We start from the raw sequence: 19,877 nt of genomic DNA, 5'->3' as shown, positions 1-19,877 counted from the left end.
ATTGAAATCCAAACCAGAATCCCTCACATAGGCTATAGAGCTAAATAACTTTTATTTCCCTGTTACAATAATTTTTATGTGAAGTTGTGTCCTCTAGTCTGGTTATGCCGTTTTTTTTTTTTTTGTTTGTTTTTTTTTTTTTTCTTGGGTGGAGATGGGTCTTACCTAGCAAAGTTCATGGTGGAATACATCGGCCTTGCACTGCTGCTTCTGTCTGAGTCATCCTGCCTGGGGCGGCATGATAATGTGACCTCAAGTTGCGTGATGTGTGACCTGAGCTATTCCCTCTATTATAAACCACAATCTGTGAAGGGGAGTGGCACTCAGCCACCGTTGCCCAACTTGGGTGGCTTCCCCTTCTTTACTTTTTTTTCTCACTGCATGTGCATACTCAGAAGAAAATTGCACAACATCAAATTAGCTTTTGTCAAATAAATCTTTTTTTCCACAGTAAGTGGTGAACACTCAGCCATACATGTGGACGTTTGATTTTCCTCTCACTCTTTTCCTCTAATTTTCCCACAAACTGCATTTTTTTTTCCTCTATTTACCAAGCCCAAAATAGACTCATTTGGGGGGAAAGAGGTGTAACCCATGGTGCACCCTGTATATTTCCAGCATGTCCTGAAGTAGCAGCAGCAGAGGCAGTCTCTTCAAGTCTTCCACTCTCTCTGACAGTGGACACACTGTGTCAAGGTGGTGTGGTTGTTAAAAATAGTAAGAGTTAATTCAGCAGAAAACATTTAGCTACCTACAGACATTTCCTGGCTAAGGCCGCATTTCCTACCCTCTACTAGATCAACAGTCATCTATATTAGGACTGTGATCTGTCTTGGCTGCTTCCTTTGAGGGGCAGGGGCAGACAGTGACGGAGAAGATCCTGCGAAAATGAGGAGGCAAGGGCAGGGGGTTTTGTTTGATGAAAAACTGGCTCTCTGTTTACTACAAGCTAAAAATACTACCCAGCCTGGTTTGCAGCAGGGGTGAAAAGGCGGGGGCTTACATATGTGTGCGTCTGTCGCCCCAAACCCAACAGCTGGAGGGTCCCATAACGCTGCGGGAACAACAGGTGGAAAAGTAGGTGCGTGGTTCTATGTTTGTACTGTACACGTCCCAGCGTGTAATGGCTTTAGGATATGTGTGTGTAAGATGGAGTCTCCGTGCAGAAATCTGTGCTTACAGGCGCACACGTGAGTTTTACACACTAGTAGCCTTGTAAAAAAAAAAAAAAAAACAGTGTGACACAGAGCCTGTGTCTATGGCTAAACTCAAGCCTGAATTGTCTTATTCATGCTCTCTCTCTAATCTATTTAAATCCCGACTGCACCAGTGCTATGAATCAAAATTAATGACTGTGTTGTTGATGCTGATGTTAAAGCTCTGGTATGAGCCCTGTTTTTGCCATCCACGAGAACAGCTCTCTTAATAGGCCTCTCTATTTATATGCATGTGTGTGTTGGGTGGCTAGCACGCATGTCTTTCTGCACTACATGCTTTCACCCTGATGACAAGAGGCAATTGGCCTTCTAAAAGGGCTGTGTATCTCTCCTTCCCAGTCTGCCTCCGTATATCTAAAATGAATGTTTCAGATTCTATGATTAAATACCTTCCTGTTTGTGCTGCAGCAATCAGATAAGGGTTACCAGGCAGGGAATGTGAAGGAGGAAAACAAGGTAAAGCCAGCAGCCAGCACTCTTCCCTGGATCATTATCGGCATACCTGGGATGCTGAAAACACAGAAGTGCGAAATTGCACCTGGATGGCAACAAGAGTGACAACATGAATCACTTTTAAAAAATGCCCCCCCACTACAACCACCGCCACCATTTTGATACTTTATACTTCATACAGCAGGAAGTTTTTTGAAGCTCAACATGCCAAATACACTGTGTTCTCTTGATTGAACCTATAGTGTAGTCAATGTCAGCACTCCACATAATGTTACAGCCAGCAAAGGACTTTAGAAAACTGCACAGTGACTAGCAGATTGAGTGGAATAGTTTCATCTGGCTTTATCAGTTTCATGTTTTGTTTCGTCTGCTCAGCCTGGCAGGCCCAGTGTTGGTCTTCAGGAAAGAATGTAGGGCCATCAAGCATAGCTGATAGAGTCATTATGAAATTTGCCTTTGAAACAACACCACACATCCCTGTCCACTTTCAGTAGAAAATACTCAGCGTGGCTCTCATTCAAGCAGAATTTGGTAATGGAAGCAGTTTCATTGAGATTTTTATTTATTTATTTATTTTTTTACCATTTTGTTCCTCGTAATCAACTTTTAAATGAACACACTTGTGGGAGCTCCGTAGACTTTGTGACCTCTCCGCCGTTTTCCCCGCACTTCCACCAGTCGTGTCTCTAAACACTGTCAGCGTCCAACGATGCGTCTCCACTCTGCGTAATCATTCTCCTCAGCTTCCCCCCACATTTGCAGACACCATCAAAACATCACTCCTTAAAAAGCCAAACAAATGAGAGAGGCTCCCAGGCAGCGCCGCATCTCGTGTCTGCATCTTTGAGGACAAAACGCCACCGTAACACAAACAACAGGCTCGCTGAGAGATGCTATATTTGGAAACACATGAACGGGCGACATGATGTCTCTTCTCTGTCTTGCTCTGTCCCTTGCTGCTTCATTATGTCGTCTCTTCCTCTTTCTGTTTGCGCATGTGTGAGGCCAGCTGTTGTGATATAGCATAATAAGGCTTTCAATGTCAAATAATGGCTTTAATGCTGGTTAAAAGGGGACTGGGGCTTGGTTGGGGTCAGGCTGGCTCCCGCCCCCGTGGATCAGCTGGCACACTGTTAGGGGCCGTGGCACCAGGCACAGGGCCACTGTCTGGGCAACGCAGACAGCTGGTGGGGGGTGGAGCATGGGGGATCCTCTGTCTGGGATACACACAGACACACACATCATCTTTAAGTCCCTCCACTGTACCTAGGAGACTCTTGTTTACATCGCTCGTGATTCTTTTCAAGAATTCATCTTGTGCAATAGTTTGTTGTAGTGGAGTTTTGAAATACAATGGATCAAAACTTAATAAACATACTGACTGGTATGCTTATGACTAGCCTGTGTTGGTGAAACTGTAAAATCTGAATCATACAGTTTTGCTTTTGCAAGTTTGAATAGTTTGATTAATACCTGCGTTGCTTGCTGAGTCCAAGCTCAAACATCTAAATATTTGTGAAACAGTTTCACGTTTCAGCATATGTATATGGAAGCAGTTTTGTTTAGAAATTATTTAGAATCTGTTTGTGTAAAATATAAATCATAATAATTGCACTGAAAGCACAGCAACTACTGATTTATTGCATTTAACTGTTGAAATAAATATTTGAGAAATCGGTTATTAGACTGGCAGAACCCAGACTATTATCATCCACAAACTTGTCACTTGTCATGGCTTCTCAAATGTGCAGGTTTCCACTTTGCATGAAAAATTCATAACTTTAAATCCGTCCCATTTCTTCAGGTTAATCCGTGATGATGGTTATTACAGGTTGCAGCCGTAACAGACACCGTATGTAAGTGTTTTAGTTCCTCAGAATACAGCAGCGTCTGTGTTGTTGAGGGGAAACTCATAAGCCACGATGCCATTGGTATCCATTTCAATAGTCTCCCTCAACCTAGACCAAAGTGCTGGCACGCCCCTGGTCATTTATAATATCAGGCTGACTGGCCTATTGATGATGAGAACAAAGCCACAGTGTGGCCGACCTACAGCAGTGGCCGTAGTAACATGGCACCTCCCCGGTGACTGACGATGCCACGCTGGCTGCCACCACAGCCTGGCACAGGAGGGGGGAGGCGGGGGGGAGTGTGTCAGTGTGTATATGTGTGTGTATATGTGAGGGGTTGGGGGGCATTTGGTGGTTGTGGCAGCTGGCAGTGAGAAGGCGAAGGGGAGAGTTGGGGGGGAGGGCACGGGGTTCCTCATTTATAAAGACTCCCCTGTGTTAACCCCATTCGAGGCCACACCCTGGATGTAAACTCCAAATTGCTTGCTGAGGTGCACACACGCTCACACATTCATAAACACACACATATGCCGTGGTGCAGTGATACACACACACACACACATACACACACACACACACACGTGTAGTAGTGTGGACAAGCAAATTGGCTGATTACCTTTTAACAAATGGTTCTTTTGCATTTATGGAGGTACACATCAGTAGTTGTGTATGTGTTTCTTGTGAATGGATGAGTGTGATTCAGAAGGAGAGCAGTCTCTAGACTCGCTGCGGAGGCGCTGCTGATGAAATGTAAAGCGGTGTCACGTTGCTGAGCTGTTTATTAGCTCTGAGGAGACAGGGGAATGTAATCAAACTGTCCTGATTGAGTCATGTGACGGCTATTTATCTTCCCACATTAGAGCCACGATGATGAAATATTAGTGTTTGCTTCGTATGGATGTGTTGAAATAGCTCCTTGAAGAAGAGAGGCCTCTGATAATTTGAAACTCTGCGGCGTGGGTGTACATGCACCCTGTTCTTTTTTGTTTGGGTGTTTGTGTGCTCATGTTTGTAGTGTATTTATGTGCGCTTTTAAACATGACAAAATTCTCAAGTGTCAGACTGTTTATGTTCCACTTTTGTGTGTGAACATAAATTAAATTCTCAAAATGTGTTTGCAGTCATGTTCTGTCTTCATGAGGGCCACCACACTGGGGACCAGTTAGGAGCAGATCTTGACCAGCTGTCTTTGTGGACAAATGGTCCATCAGGCAACTGCTTATGCTCCCCCTCCCCACCCCGGCCTCTCCGCCGCCCTCGCTCCCTCCCCACCCCCCAGTGTGTTTACTTGACTTTCCATGCTTAAAAACCATTTTGAGTGCTTTTATCGGTTTGTTCGCAGGTCCAGAAATAGCTGCAAGCGGTGACAGCTTCCTGGAAACGGATTGCAGGGGGTCTGCAGTGTTTATGTATAGATGGCGTTTTGTTTCATGGATTTCACGTGTAATGGATGGTAATGGGCACTCGAGTTTGTTTTTGTATTTACTCATTTGTTCAAACTTTGGCCCTGCTCCCAATAATTTAACATTTGACAAGTTTTGTATTCACAGAATAATCGAACACGATCATCCATCAAAGTAAAACTATTTTTTTTCCAATTTCAAATTCCTCAACAAATTTGGATTTATTTCTTTTTGTCCGTTCCAGTCGAAATAAAAAAGAACTTTGGTTTTTCACATCTTCAGTGTAATCAGTAGCGTACTCTTCTCACAAACAGGTTGTGAGACTTTCTAATTACATTTTGCATAGACAAGGCAGTGAATGCCACACCTGTATTCTCATTTCCCTGACCCTCACATCTCTAAATATGAAAACCTCCTAACACGCCTCCAGCAGGACATCAAAGCCTCTTCGGTTGATTCAATTTATGACTTTTTTTTAGCCTTCTTACAACATGAAAGACCATCAGTGTTTCCCAAACGTACGTATTTGCATGGACATACACTACCGTGCACGCACACTTTATCTCTCTCACAGTCGCGCCTAAACAGAATCGTCAGTAAATCAAATAAAACACCCACAGTGTTTCAGAGAGAAGGCGTGTGCTCCGAACAACGGAGAGATGAAAAGGGGAAAAAAGAGAAGAAGAGGAGGAGGGGAGGAGTGGACGCGGGGGATTGTACGCCCTTGTGAAAGTAGCCCTCAGAAACAAAAGCAGCTTTGAGTGTGCGCCTACTCAGAAGAGAGATTAGCTGATACACACCCCCCTCAACACACCACCACCATCACCACCACCACCACCACCACCCCAGCAGAAAAGAGCTTTGGCTGCAGTTTAGTGGCACGTGGCGCAGCCCTTGATACTTACCATGTGCGTCAGGTGCTCTCACTTGGTTTCCTGTTCATTTAAAACATAACCACCATTTCCCTCTTTCACTCCCTCCTTCTCTCACCCCAGAAGCGGCCCATTCACACTGCCGCCACACAGCCTTACCCCTCACTTCTTCTTACGCTGCTTCTCTCTCTGTGTCCATCTCTTTCTCCTGCTTTTACAAATACAAAGAACATATTGTATCTGCCAGCGTTAAAGTGAATCCATTCTCTTTGGCAGCAGCCCGGCCCGTGGTGAATCTGAGCCGGGCTAGCTCTCCTTTCCAGTTGGCACTGAGGCCGCTGGTGGAGCAATTTGGTTGCTTGTAGGGTTGGTGAATTTGAGTCCAGCTGACACGTCGGTTTAGAATTCATTCATACAGTGTCATTCTTGCTCTCCATCCTTCTTGTTTTCACTCATCATGCAAGCACGTAGACAATGTAGACTTTTCCTGTCCAAAAGCTTTATTTGCACCATGTATGACAGCACACAGGAACTTCTGCGGTGTCACCAGCTTCAGAGAGGTGTTATCAAGAAACAAAAGTACAAGCATATAGTAATTTCACAAGGGCAGTTATACAAATGGGTCGTATTTTCACACATTTATAGCATTGACTGGTAATCTTCAGACGTTTTCCTCCATCTGACTGGAAACCAGACAATTGAGCCTTTTAGAAACCATAAAAAGAGATCATGTTGTTGCAGATTAACGGACCTTCTATTGTGCTAAATTAAGGTTTAAACTATGTAAATATACAAAATATACAGAATCTTAATTTTTAATGTTAGCAGGTACCTCTTTACAGTCACCCATATTAACACACAACACAATGCCAGATTTGCACAGTTTTGCGTGAAAGCTGATATAAACACACTCTGACCCCAACACGCCAATAATAAGATGCTATCGCATTTCATAATCATAGTCCAAGCCCTGAAATGAATACAACCCTCCTCCTCCTCTCTCCCCAAAAATGAATGAGCCCAGAGGACAAGTCAACAAACTCACAAGGCAGCAAAAACAAACTGTTTAATATTTTATGTTTGTGTGACAGTTCTCTCATTGCTCTTCTTAGTCCATTCATTTTTCCAATCAGCTCCTTGTAGCTTCTCGTAACTACTTGTCCATGTTTGTCTTCTTTTGCTGGTATTTTCCTGTAATGGTGTGGATTGATGTGACTGGTTCAAGGTCGCATTGGCCAGCACTTTGCATTGATTTTAAATGTCTCTTCACTTTCAAAGGCAAGAATGTGAATAGCAAGTTGAAGCCTGACATGGACACGTGTGAATTTCCCCAAATAAAACTCTGTAAGGGGAACCAACTGCATCTTCTGAAGATGCTAACGAACCTTTTTACTAAATTGAGCATAAGTTATAATTCGATTTTTTCAGCTGATATCAGGTGGCAATCTCTGAGGCTTATCAATGAAGCCAATGCAGAAATGCAGAAAACTGTAGTTCCTCAAATGGTCTGCTTTTCTAGAACTAATGTTCCCTTTCATGTATAGGGTAGTGAATTTTATCTAACTCACCTATTTAAACCGTATTAAGGCCTGAATGACATATGGGTGCTGTGGCAGGTCACCAAATGTCTCCCTAGGTGTCTCTCCCGCCCCCTAGCCTCACCTCCATTCAAACTCAACCTCTTTGCCTATTTTTTAATAAGCCAGGACGATGACAGTCAGAGCCACCACACTGAGCATCAAAACTGCTCTTCGGGAATCCTATAGATGATGTCACAGAGGGCTTGTCCATCTTTATACACAGTCCACAGTCTGTAGTTAGACGGCGCTTGTGTTGCTCAAGAACCATATTTCACAATCATATGTCGTCTTTTCTTTAATAAAAGCTTCTTTAAACATTAAAAGACTAGAAGCTGTAGCACCTCTGAAGATATAAAAAACTAACAGAAGAAGTGGTTTCTAAGCTAGATTCAAGCTCTGTGAACATACAGCATCTGCAAAGTCAGGGTGTAGCACCGAAGAAAATGAACACTGACCAAAACATGACTTTGACTCATTTAATAACTATATTAAATAAGCATTATTATGTCTATGCACTGTCGGCCCTTTAGTTTCCTTGAAATTGTTTAAATTTTATAGAAATTTAATACTGTTTCCACAACGTCTGCCAATATTAGAGTCTGAAGCAAAAACCACTCCAGGATGATTCACCCACTTAGCTGTAGGAACTGTCTGTGTTTACGTGTCAGTGAAGTAGACATCTCAGCTACTTTAACATCTACCTGAAATGACAGCCGCTCCTGTCCAGCTAGCCTTCATAGCATGAGGTAAAGTGTACACACATTAAAAGCATTAAAGCTTAATGTCGCAAATGTTCTACAAACAACTGTCCTTAAAAAGCGGAGGTGGTGTGCTACGGCACGCAATTAAATGTCACTTCTCAGGGGGTATGCTGCTCTTACCACCCCCGCCCTCTCCAGATTTCCATTCTCCATTCATGAAGCCCTGTCACAGTGATGATAAAGATGACCTCTGTGTAATGCTAGCCTGTTACTGGCCCACCAGAAAGGCCAGTGTATACACCCTCTGTTGCTTTTTCTGCATTGTCCATTGTGTCGAGGGAGAATTGCTGGGACTTGTGCGTGTTCGTATGTGCGAGTGTGTGTGTAGGTGAAACACAAAGAGCAGGGAGGCAGTCAGGGTGAGCTGCACAGAGTATCTGTGGAGAGGCTGAGGAATTCACCTGAACTGACCCTGTGCCGTTGTTCGCCATAATGCTGTACATTTGATGTGCGCTGAGATGGAAAATTACTGAAAACAACCATTCTATCTACCTCATGTTAAACTGCCGTGAAAAAATAAACCGTGTCTTTAACTTGTTTGAGACAACAGGACAAACAAGAAATTAAAACAACATCTGAGTTTGAAAAGGCGGTGAATACTTATTTAGAAAAGTTTGAATTTATTTATTTGTGGTTTAGGGCTTCATTTTTGGTTTTCCACACATCACCTTGCAAAGTTTACCCGTAGAAATTTGCAGTCATGTCTCTGGCAGCCTGATGAATACAAGTCCAATATGCACTCTCTTTGAAGCTCTGGTCGGGCCCTCATCTGTCAAAGGGCTGCTAGTGTGTAGTGGGTTTAATTTATGAGACTATTTATTGTAGAAAACAGAGGTCTGCTTTTCCTGAAATGCGTTGTCAAGAGCGGCGAAAGCGCAAAGTTGCTTGATTACTCTCGGATGACCTCCTCCACGTTTCCTATTTGCTCCACTTATTTGATTTAAGTATTGATCGGATGAGCTTTGGCCGTACTCTAGGTTTAATCCAAGATAGTCTGCTTCATTTAATTAATTGATTTCTGAAATATCTGTGATAGTTTTATAGATTTTTGTACATTTTTATTATTTTTTGCTGAGATTGAGTGCATAAACCTTTTCCTTTTTAAAATTTCTTTATAGCTTCAATATTTTCTTAAATATTAATGTAATGCTATGCAGGTTCAACTAATGTCTTTATTTTAAAGCTTCCCTGCAGGCTTTCTGACCACTAGTGAAGCTACGGAGCATCATTTTTTAAAAGCCGGTTATTTTTTCTTTGTGTTCACTAGGATGTAATGGCTAATTGCTAATATTTTTTGTGTGTCAATAATGTGCTAAAAAAACAATGGACGAAGAAGACTGCAAGCAACTAAACATGCATCTTAACAATGCAAGTTTGAAAATATTAAAAAGAATGGCTTTGTACATGTTTCGGGGGGGATAAAATGAACCGTCTTGTTATAGCACCTATATTCTAGTGAGAGGTGTGAGTGAAGACATATTCTAATCATTTTTACAAGAAAAACCCACAAGGTAACTTCACATGGGCATTTTTTTTTTCTCTGTCACTCAACATAATCGCTCAATATAATTTAACAGAATGAAAATTAAATTGAATAAGTAAATCTACATTAGAACAGTGTTTTAAAACCTTGCATTGTTATTCAAAAGGCCACTGTGGGAATATTACAGTAATCCTTCCCCACTGGAATGAACATTGTGTGAGTCATGCTAGCAGTATGAGGCATAACAAAGGTAAGGAAAAAAAATATGATGCTGTAAATTCATCTGGTGCTACACAGGTTGAACCGAGAGGCCTTTTGAGGTCACAGTGGTGGGAAAACACATTGCATATTCATTACAGCATACAAGGATGGTGACCTTTGCAATTGTTTCCTTCTGGTCTTATCTGTCTCTATTGTCTCGTGCAACTGAGAGCATTTCAATGACAGGAATCCTGTTTTGTTGAATAGCACGGCCTGGACAGACACAGATGCCAAGACATTCCTGGAGCTGGTAGTCTCTCTTTTTTCGCTTCTCTGCTTTTCCCCCCTCGTGCTTTCTCTGTTTTCACTCCTCACGATTCCTTCGTCCTGCTCAAGGTGAATATCAAAGAGAGAGAGAGAGCGAGAGCAGGAAGGGGAGGAAGATGAGTCTCTATTTATGAGCTCCTGTGTTTTTGTTTGCCTGTGTGTTCAGTGTCAGCTTGTTGAACGTTCAAAGAAAGGCCGTCTGCTCAGTAATCCAGTCAGGACTGCGCTACACAATGTATATGCCGGCCTTGTTTTCCCTGCTGAATGGGCCACACCACTTCACAACACCTAATTACCATTCATTACATGTCAAGGCTACCGCACACTCCCTCATTCTGCTTCATCCAGTATCTCATATCCCCCTTGCATGTCATGTCTCCATTTGTCAGTAATCACGGCAGAATTTGGCACGGCTCAAAGAATGCAGCGATAGCAGCCCTCTCTAGGCTTTTTAAGTCCCCAACAGATGGCAGTGTGAATCGCTCTATCAGCACAGGCCGGCTTGTGAGGAGAGAATGTGAACGAAGTACTGCTACTCTGCATCTTCTCTTCTCTTCTCTTCTCTTCTCTTCTCTTGTAGTCTGAATTCACATGTCATGTATTTCATGCAATATACACTACGTTGCATCCCTGGGAATGAGATAAAATGTAAAACCTATGCACATGGAGCAACACTTGTAGTGAGAGTTTCCAGTAGCATGACCCATATTAAATCTGGCGATGTGACGTAATGTATGTCTGACATGTGCCGTTGTCTCTTCTTGTTTTCCTGCTCTCCGCTTTTACTGCTGCAGCTTCACTGTCTAAGAAAGTGTGCCCTTTGGCAGTAATAAAGCTGTTAGTTCATCTTATCGTGAATTAGGTTTGTGTGTAGACACTTAATGTAATCACATGGGAAAATCCGTGCTATCTATTCTGAGAAACAGAATTTCACCACGCCAGCTACTAAACTTATTTTACAGCCTGTCAGGCTGGTGACATGATGGCTCTGCTCTCTGTTATTGTCCTGACATGAACGTGGTTTGCTCTGTGTTTGTTTGTTATGTGCTAGGTGACAAGCGGGCTAGCACAAACAAGCATGCGTGTTTGTTTGTCGATGTGAACGCCTCTGTTTGTTGTAGTGTACCAGATAACAGACAGACAGTCCCAGGGGAGGGCAGGAAGGTAGCTCAGGAAGGGTGTTCCTGTGTGAACAGGAGCTCAATGTCCTCCCCACCACTGTCCCCATACTTCATGTTTCCACCAGTCACCATAATAACTGGAAGTAGATGAAGTTTTGGTCAAAGATCAAACGTACTGTAGATAGTGTATCTATCTTGTTTGTTAAAGCTTTCTTGAATGAAATTCAGCGAACCTTTGTATCTCCACAGCCCGATTGCAGCTATTTAATGTTTTGCAGTTTTTAGATAATAATGCTAAACAGTCTGTGATTTTGACCTATCAGGTGGATAAGACTAGCAATTCAAAAACAGTTGTTATGCAGTGACCTGGCTGCGTTTAGGGAAGTACGTCCTTTCAAAATAAATTCAAATTAGGTTCAGTTCACATTTTTTCCTCACTTTCAGAAATAAAAACAAGCAAACATCCCACAGAAAATGTTCTTTTCTTTTAAAAATCTTTAACCAGCAGAAGTGAAAAGCTTGGTTCCCATAAAGTGACAGCGCTTGAACACACTCGCTCTCTGTTTCCCTGCGCTGACTCCGCTGCAGTCAGAGGGACCTCATCAGGCTCTAGGGAAACTCCTGCTACTGAGGGGTCAGGTTTGTGACTGTTGTGACTGTCCCATGTGTTGTCTACGCTCGGAGGGAGGGTCGGGGACAGCTGGAGCATCACCTGTCCCTGGATCACATGTGTTTGTGTGACACAGCAGCGGTGATCGCAGTCCTACTCACTTTCATTATAAAGAACTTCAGCTAACTGTAAATGCAATCTTATAAGTGAACTATATTAAACTGACATTTTATATACAGTGTGTCAGCATACTAAAGGTCAGACTTGCTTTTGTATTTGTTGTAAGAATACAGCAAAAAGGAAGCGTCTTACAAATGATGACAACATACAGTAGTCTATGTCAAACACAGGAGGAAGTAAACTAGCACTGAAATGACACTGACTGTAGGATCATATAACAGGACATTTACACATCAGGCAGTAAAAAAAAATGCAACCTCAGCAATGACTTTACGTGAGTTGAGCCAAATGATATTAACTAATCATATTACACACACAAACACACAACCAAAAACTAAAAATTAGCTCCACTCTCGCACACATCCAGATTTGGAAACGCAAGGAAATGCAAGAAGGTGCTCTCTTTCAACACACAAGCCGACGACCAACTGTGACGCATTCGTACATACTGCATTTTCACAATCCCCCCCGTCTCACTGTTGCGTCGTTCACCCACATCCCACACTTACACGCAGTCAGGGGCGATAAATAAGTCTCCTGTGTTTGCAACACGCCTGTCTCATTATGTTTTTCATGTCTCTCTATGGGCCTCCCGGGCCGCTCCTTGAAGGCACACAGCAGGAGGAATTCCTGATCCATTTTAAGCCCTAACGAGAATGTTGATAAGTCTGTAGATTACTGCCCGACATGTTTATGATACCCTATTATTCTTTAAGCTTCATCCGGGCCCAGCGCGTGCTTCGTCTACTTAGCACAACTATTTGGGTCAAAGCACAGTCTCAGAGGAAAGTACTGTGGATGGTGAAATATCAGCGGACTTCAGCAGAAAATGTCAAAATGAACTTATTGTTGATCCATCACACTGAGCAATATGAGCAACATGCTACAGAGCAACCCCCCGCAGCCGATATCACATAACACGTGACCTGAAGTTAACTTAATAACTCTATAATCTTAGACGTACAAACTGTTTTTCTCTCTAGTTTTTGAAGAACAGACATATAGAGACTTGACTCATTTAAAACCTTCAAACAGAAACATTAAAAAAAAAAAAAGTCAACAAATGTATTTGTCTCGACTGTAATGTTTGACAATGCACAGTTGTTTATGAGTTATGATCACTGGCGTGCTGTGATGTGATTCCATTCTTTGCTGTGGCCCGCTGTGTTATTTGAGATTTATGCTTCCTATTGTGGCTCATATTTCAACAACAATAATAGCTGCTAAATGTCCCGCTCTGCCATAAAAATGTCCCGGCCATCAGGCGCACTCAGTAAAAGATGGGAAGAAAGAAGGCCCATACCCTAGAGCCTATGAAAATGCCGCTGATGTTAACTATCTAACTGTGCCCTGCCAGAAATACTGCAGTCGGGCCAGAGTTGCTTGCTATCAGTGTCTGCTAGAGACAGGAGTCTGAATCTGTCTGGTGCGTGAGATGTTATGGCTCTTTGATGTGCTTTGCTGTTTAGGCTTTGATTTACGGAGCGCCACCTTTATCATTTTCGGCAGTTTCTTGAAGCCATTGGAGCCATCAGAGGATATTGGTTTGTGCGCGCAAGTCTTTAAGTAGTTTTTTCGGAGTGATGGTTTGATAAGCACAGAGGTAAAACCACGGCCAAGGCTGCGAAGATGGAGAAAATCCCTTTGAAGTTACAAAGCTGTGTGGAGTGCGGTCGGCACCTTCATCTTGTGTCTGTACATCAGGGTGTGTACGGCGCACGCGCGTGTACATGGTCACTGCATTTGCATGTCACCAGGCAGTCTGAGAGCTGTTTATTTATGTGACTCAGGTAGAGACATTTATCTGTATTCACACCATGGTTAGAGGACTGCGCCCTGTCTGAGATGCCTCTTTTGGGTGACACACCTGTGTTTACAGTTGAGAGAGCATGTAAACAGTGTGGCCTAAATGTCTGTGTTGTGTGTGTACGTGTCTTTCCAGTCAGGGATCATACAGCTCAACAGCTTTTGTAATGAGTGGCTTTCACAGGTAGACGGCAACTGGCGGACAGACATGTCATTATATCTCGCGCTACTCTGTCATTGAGAGGACAACTATATTAAAGAGGCAGATGGATATCAAAAACAAACACAAGCACGCTGGCGTTCTCTGTTTCTCTCTTAACGCAGGTCTACACTGTACTTATGCTGAATGCGTTTATCCCAGAGGTATTCAGCTGGCCTAACCTGTTTGTCTTGTGTCATTGTGTTAAATGCAGGTCCAACAGATGGACCAGAAAATGGACTCAGTCCTACGGATCCTGCTGGAGCAGTTTCCACCCAAACCGGAGCTGACGTCCAAACCCTCCATCCGCAGGGTGACCATCCAGAAATGCGTGGGTGCTAGCATTGACGAGGGCCCCTGATGTCACAGAGGGGTTCACATTAGGTATGATGATGTCCTCACCAAAGGACAATCAAAGGAGCAGGAGCTCACATAAACGGCAAGGCCTCCTATGTAGGGGGAAGCTTGCAAACAATCACGGGACTCAGTCTTCCAGAACCCCCTCCTTCCTTTCCGTTTTCTAATTGACCTTTGACCCCTGAGAAAAGAACAACATTTAATTGTCCACTTGACACTCATCAGGGACATGAAGACAAAACAACCACTAAGAGTAAGACTGACCTCTTCCTTCAGATGACTGTTGGCCCTTTATGGGACCCTGTCTTGTTTTGTGTGTGTGTGTTATCTCAATGTAGCTTTCTCTTCTACACTGGTACTATTGGCCCTTTGGCCCTCAGTCTTTCAATTGTTCAAGCAGTGACACGCTGCATGTATTTATTTCACCACATTAGCCTCATAATCACTACTACTCTGCCATGTTCATTTATATGCGGCCCGTCACCGAGCGGCGTTCCTCTACTCCAAATATTATTCCAAAGCTAACTAACCCCATAATGAAGTCATAATGCAATCAAAGCACTCAAGTTCCCCAAAGACGTCGAGAAAAACTGAAGGTCCAGCCATGGCAGAGGCATTCCTCAAACCCGTCTGATTATCTTGGCAGCGTCCACACCCACTACAAAACAGGGTTATTTCCATAGACACATATCCATCAATTTAACTGTATTTCGTCTGCAGCGGGTGTTTGTTGGTAGTGATCGAATAACACGAGGAGGAAAGTGCAGATTATCTGTTGACTTTGCCCTGCATTGAGCGCCGGAAGGCCGGAGTAAAAGAAGTGGAACTAAAGAAGTGTTTCTTGCCTGGGTTGGGTGTCTAACATAGTGCTGATTTACAGCTACGCTTGAGCTAATAAAAATAGCCAAACAGGACCCGGTGCCGTGTTACTGCAGTCTGAAGTTATGGCACAAGGCTCTGTGTTTGCTTGAGGTTTTCACTCTGAGTTTTCATATGGTTATCAATCTCAAACACTTTCAGCGGGACCACTACTCACACCGCCACCGGGACTTCTGCTTAATATCTTCTGTTACCCTCGTCAGTTGGCTCACGCTGCTGCATTCAATTTAAAATAAATTTGCCCCATTAGAGCTCTGATTATTTTTTCTCTCCTGAGCTAATTAAGTGCTGAATTCCTGGTAAGGGGAGATTACTGACTGCGAGCGACTAATGAAAAGAAACACTGGAAAATGTTCAGAATTTAAACTGTAAGCTTTGAGGAACAGGCTCGCTAATGCTGCGTGAAAGATTTGGAAACGCTCGGCTACTACTGAGAGCAGACATCTGACAGAAAGAGACAATGCTCTCGCTTTGTCTCCGTGCTCGTAGTATTTATCTGACAGGGCGCTGAGACACGTAAGAAGTAGAAAATAGAAAATAACTCAGCTAGCTTTTGTATGAAAGGCCTCCCATAATTATAGCATGCACATTCCTAAAAAGACGGATGCACACACCAAAGAGGGCTGAACAACTGAAGCGGAAAGAGAAGAGGCTTTTTCTCTGCACTAGTGTATATTTTCGTATTTTTGCAGTGGTTAAATATTAGCTGTTATTTATCTTCTATTAAATAAAATGGTTGTATTTAAAGGCACTCTGATACATATCTGCCCATCTGTCTCTCCTGTACAGTTTTGTAAGAGTTGTAAATAGAAAGATTGCCTTATTGTACTGTATTTATTATAATGTGATCAACCTGGAATACTACATGTCTGCTTGTTGGAGTGGTGTTAAAGACGGAGCTGTCTAAACGGATGGAAATGGTAATGATATTCACACACACACCCTCTGCACTGTAACTCTGCTGTAAATAATTAAATAATAAATCCATTTCATTATGCTCTGCCTTGCTCTCTTGGTTTGGGAGAAATTTGATTACCAGCTCATGTATTCCATAATTTGCTTTCGTTGGAGGGTGAAACCTGTCTTGTAATTTATTGGAGCCATTTGTTCAAATGTGGAGCCCGGGCCGGGTCAAGGTAAGTCACGGGCCGGGGTTTTTCGTCCAAACAAAATCTACTCCTCATTTCGCTAAATTCCTTTCACACTGAAATCACCACGAAAGAGGAGGAGAAAGAAAAATCATAACACGTCCGTCTACTTTGAACTTCAATATTCCATAACCCATTGAGCGAGGCATGCGGAGGAAAAGAGAATACGTCTCGTGTTACCACTCAATTATATTTGTTTTCAAAAGCCAAAAAATACTGGGGATGTCCCAAGATCAGCAGGGCCCCGCGTCGGGAGAGATAGAGAGGGGAGTGGAAGGAGGGAGGGTCGTGCTGGGGCAGGGCCAGGGGTGTGAGAGAGCGAAGGAGGAGAGTCGGGAGGAGGACAGCAGGAGTATAAGTGAGCTGGGGATGAGCGGAAGAAGCTAGAGCAAAGGCATTTTCAATTAGCCAGAGGGACTATGAACTGCAGTGCTCTGTTGCCTTTTGTCCTCCTTTGGTTTCTATCTCTGCTAGGGGATTTTGGCAGGGAGGGAGAGAGAGAGAGAGAGGGAAGAGGAGAAAGAAAGAGAGAGACCCCATGGCCAGCTCTGTCTGCAGCGGCTGCTCTGTGTCTCCACCGTGCTCCTCTTTCATCTCAAGACCAGACAGAGAGAAGAGAGAGACTCCCACTTCAAAAGACAGTTTGATCTCAGAAGTACACAGGAGCACAACCTAAAAGAGGATCTGAGGAAGCGTTTGAAAGGAGAACATAAGGGGCACACTGTCACAGATGCTGGACAGTGAGAGCTGGCCGTCCCAGAGTCTGTGCAGAGGAGGAACAACTCGGGCAGGAGCATGAAAGGCTAGACTCTCTGAGCTTTATCGATCGTCCACGTCCTCTTTGATCCTGGCATCTTAGCGACACTCGTCGTAGAACAGAACATCATTGTGCTCCTGAAAGTAGCTCAGTACAACACAGACAAAATCACACAAAACAGACTTTATTGTGAGGCGTGTGCATCTTACATATAAAATTATGAAATCAATAAGCCGACTAAATGGCAAAATAATTAAAAGAACAACATGACGTTTTAGGACTTTGATCCATCCAATAAAATGTGTATCCCCAACTTGTTTCTTTACTTTCCTCACTAGTTGCATGTGCACCTTTATTTTTGCTTTGGGCCTCTAATGTATCTGGTTACTGTTTACTGAAGTCACTTAAAGCTCCTCCGATGACTGATGTCCTAATAATGGATCAAATGTTTATGTGTGATATGCCAGACGTTAAGTCACAGAGATGAACACACAGACAAAAATCACCTGACTCTTCGGTCCCCCTTAATCGCGGAGAGGCGTCTAGATCTAGATCTTTGTCTTGCCATTCATTACTATAAACTTTCCCAAATAAGGTTTCGTGGGGTCCACCAGAAGACCTGGGATACTGTCTTTCTATTCATTTCAAAATGCTTCCTGTAAAAACGCCTGAGCAGGCACTGCCCCACATTCTGTGTCAGCTCCACCGGTGTTTTTTTTAACTAGGGAAGCTAGAAACTATCTCAACATGGAGAACCAGGAGGAGAGCTTTCGTTTTACAAAGTCTCCTTATCACTGTCATCACCTACGCAGATTTTGCTGACAAATCAGATCTGAAGTGAGGCCACACAAAATAATAATAATGTTAAATTTTTTTTGTAGACACCTTTCAGAACACTCAACCTCACCTTACAAAAAGACAGCATTGCATAAAACATGATAAGAAAAGCATATTTAAAAAATTATATAGAATGAAATAAAAGGGAAAGCGGGTTAACGGAGTAAGCTATTTAAAAAAGATGAGTTTGGATTTAAAGGTTGCCATAGAGTCTATGTTTTGGATGCCAGGTTGGAGAGTGTTCCAAAGACGTGGAGCTGGGCGACTGAATGCTCTAAAACCCACGGTGGACGGTGGGACGGGTGGTGCAGTAAGTTCAGTTACAGAGGAGGATCTGAGAGTATGGGAGGGTGAGTATAATTGGAGAAGTTCAGACGGATATGATGGAGCTTGGTTGTGAAGGTGTCTTAAAGGTAAGTAGCAGGATCTTCTACTCAATACAGGATTTTATTGGAATCCGGTGGAGCTGCTGAAGAACTGGAGAGATGTGGTCTGTTGAGGGTGATGATATGGGTTGCAGTGTCTTGGACCAGCTGAGGTTTGTGCAGACATTTGGAGGGTAAGCCAAAGAGAACGGAGTTACAGTAGTCAAAGCGTGAGGTGACGAGGGCGTGGACAAGTATGGCGGTGGTGTTCTCTTCTAGGGATGGTAGTGATGTTGTTGATGTGGGCTTCTAGAGATAAAGATGACACCCAGACTATTAACCTGAAGGGAGGGAATTAGAGCAGAGTTACTGATGTTTAGAGAGAAACTGTCAACTTTGTCATGTTCCAGACAAGAGCTGGAGCCAAATGTGTTGATGGTGAAAGACAGAAGGGGGTTGGGAGGGACCTGAAAATTATACAAAATGAATGAATACACGCCCTCAAGTGCGGAAAATGCTCAATTCTATACCATTACTAGACCTACAAAACTTTTTTTTCTGTGCAGTGTAGTTGATTTATAATACAAGACATAAGTATAGTACAAAAACACTTAAACATGAAAGCTGATTTCATGTGGTAAGTATTATTAAGAGAACAGTAGTTCTTAGTAATGACTGCCATTTTGACATGAAACAGTTTAAAACATGAAGTGATGCGTCAAGAGCTTTGCTGCGAGGTGAACAAAGCCGTGCGAGGCAGGTGGAGTGCTGTTATATTTCTTTTTTGCCAGCAGACCATGCAGCCGGCGGCTCACATCCTGACCCTGTGTTTGTACAAACAGGCTCAGCTGAGAGGCAGTGGCTGGCGAGTGGGTGGTAGCCGTCAGGCAGCGTGCGGCTGTGCCTGCCCACCGCGGGGGGTGCTCGGAGGCCACCTGTCTGGAGAGGCCCAGGCATGCGGAGGCCCAGCAGTGCTATATGAAAGCAGATATGTGTCAACAGGTGTGTGTGCATGTGCATGCGTGTGTGTTTGTAGTGTATCTTCCAGGATTGTGACAAACAATGTCGGCAGCAGCTGATGCCAGCCACTCTGTCAGGAGTTGTCCCTAAATAACTGAGGCTAGCAGTTGCCTGGAAGACAGTTGTTGAGGCGCCTTACCCTCCCCCACCTCTCTTCGCCACACAATATATCACATTCCCATTTTTGGTCTTTGAGTATAAAATAGACTGCAACGGTTTATTCTGGGTGGCTAAGTCCAGTTATCACAGAACACCCAATACGCCCACGAACACACACACACCTGGTATTCTATTAGATTAACATGTGAACTTGCTACCAATGAAAATCTCAACTCATACAGAACTGAAATGGAGTTTCTCTGTTTGTTTTACTGTGTTATTCTTGAATAAAGAAAAAAGATTTACACCTGTTTTTATGATTACGGTGAGTAGGCAGTTAGGTATGAACAAG

The 19,877-nt window shown here is 43.3% G+C and overlaps 1 protein-coding gene across 2 annotated transcripts in view; it reads left to right on the top strand.

Moving 5' to 3' along the window:
- kcnq1.2 (potassium voltage-gated channel, KQT-like subfamily, member 1.2) overlaps positions 1–16,470 on the top strand; it is a 174,287-nt gene extending 157,817 nt beyond the window's left edge. For both annotated transcript variants that reach the window (XM_084555080.1, XM_084555079.1), the window contains one exon: positions 14,278–16,470. In XM_084555080.1, coding sequence (XP_084411206.1) covers positions 14,278–14,424 — 147 coding nt within the window. In that variant the 3' untranslated portion in view covers positions 14,425–16,470. The remainder of the gene's footprint in view (positions 1–14,277) is intronic.
- The last annotated feature ends 3,407 nt before the right edge of the window (positions 16,471–19,877 follow it).

This window comes from Chelon labrosus (genome assembly GCF_963514085.1).
Source record: "Chelon labrosus genome assembly, chromosome: 11".
Taxonomy (NCBI): domain Eukaryota; kingdom Metazoa; phylum Chordata; class Actinopteri; order Mugiliformes; family Mugilidae; genus Chelon; species Chelon labrosus.
Note: the sequence above shows the minus strand (reverse complement) of the source record. Positions and strands in the feature narration are given on the sequence as shown.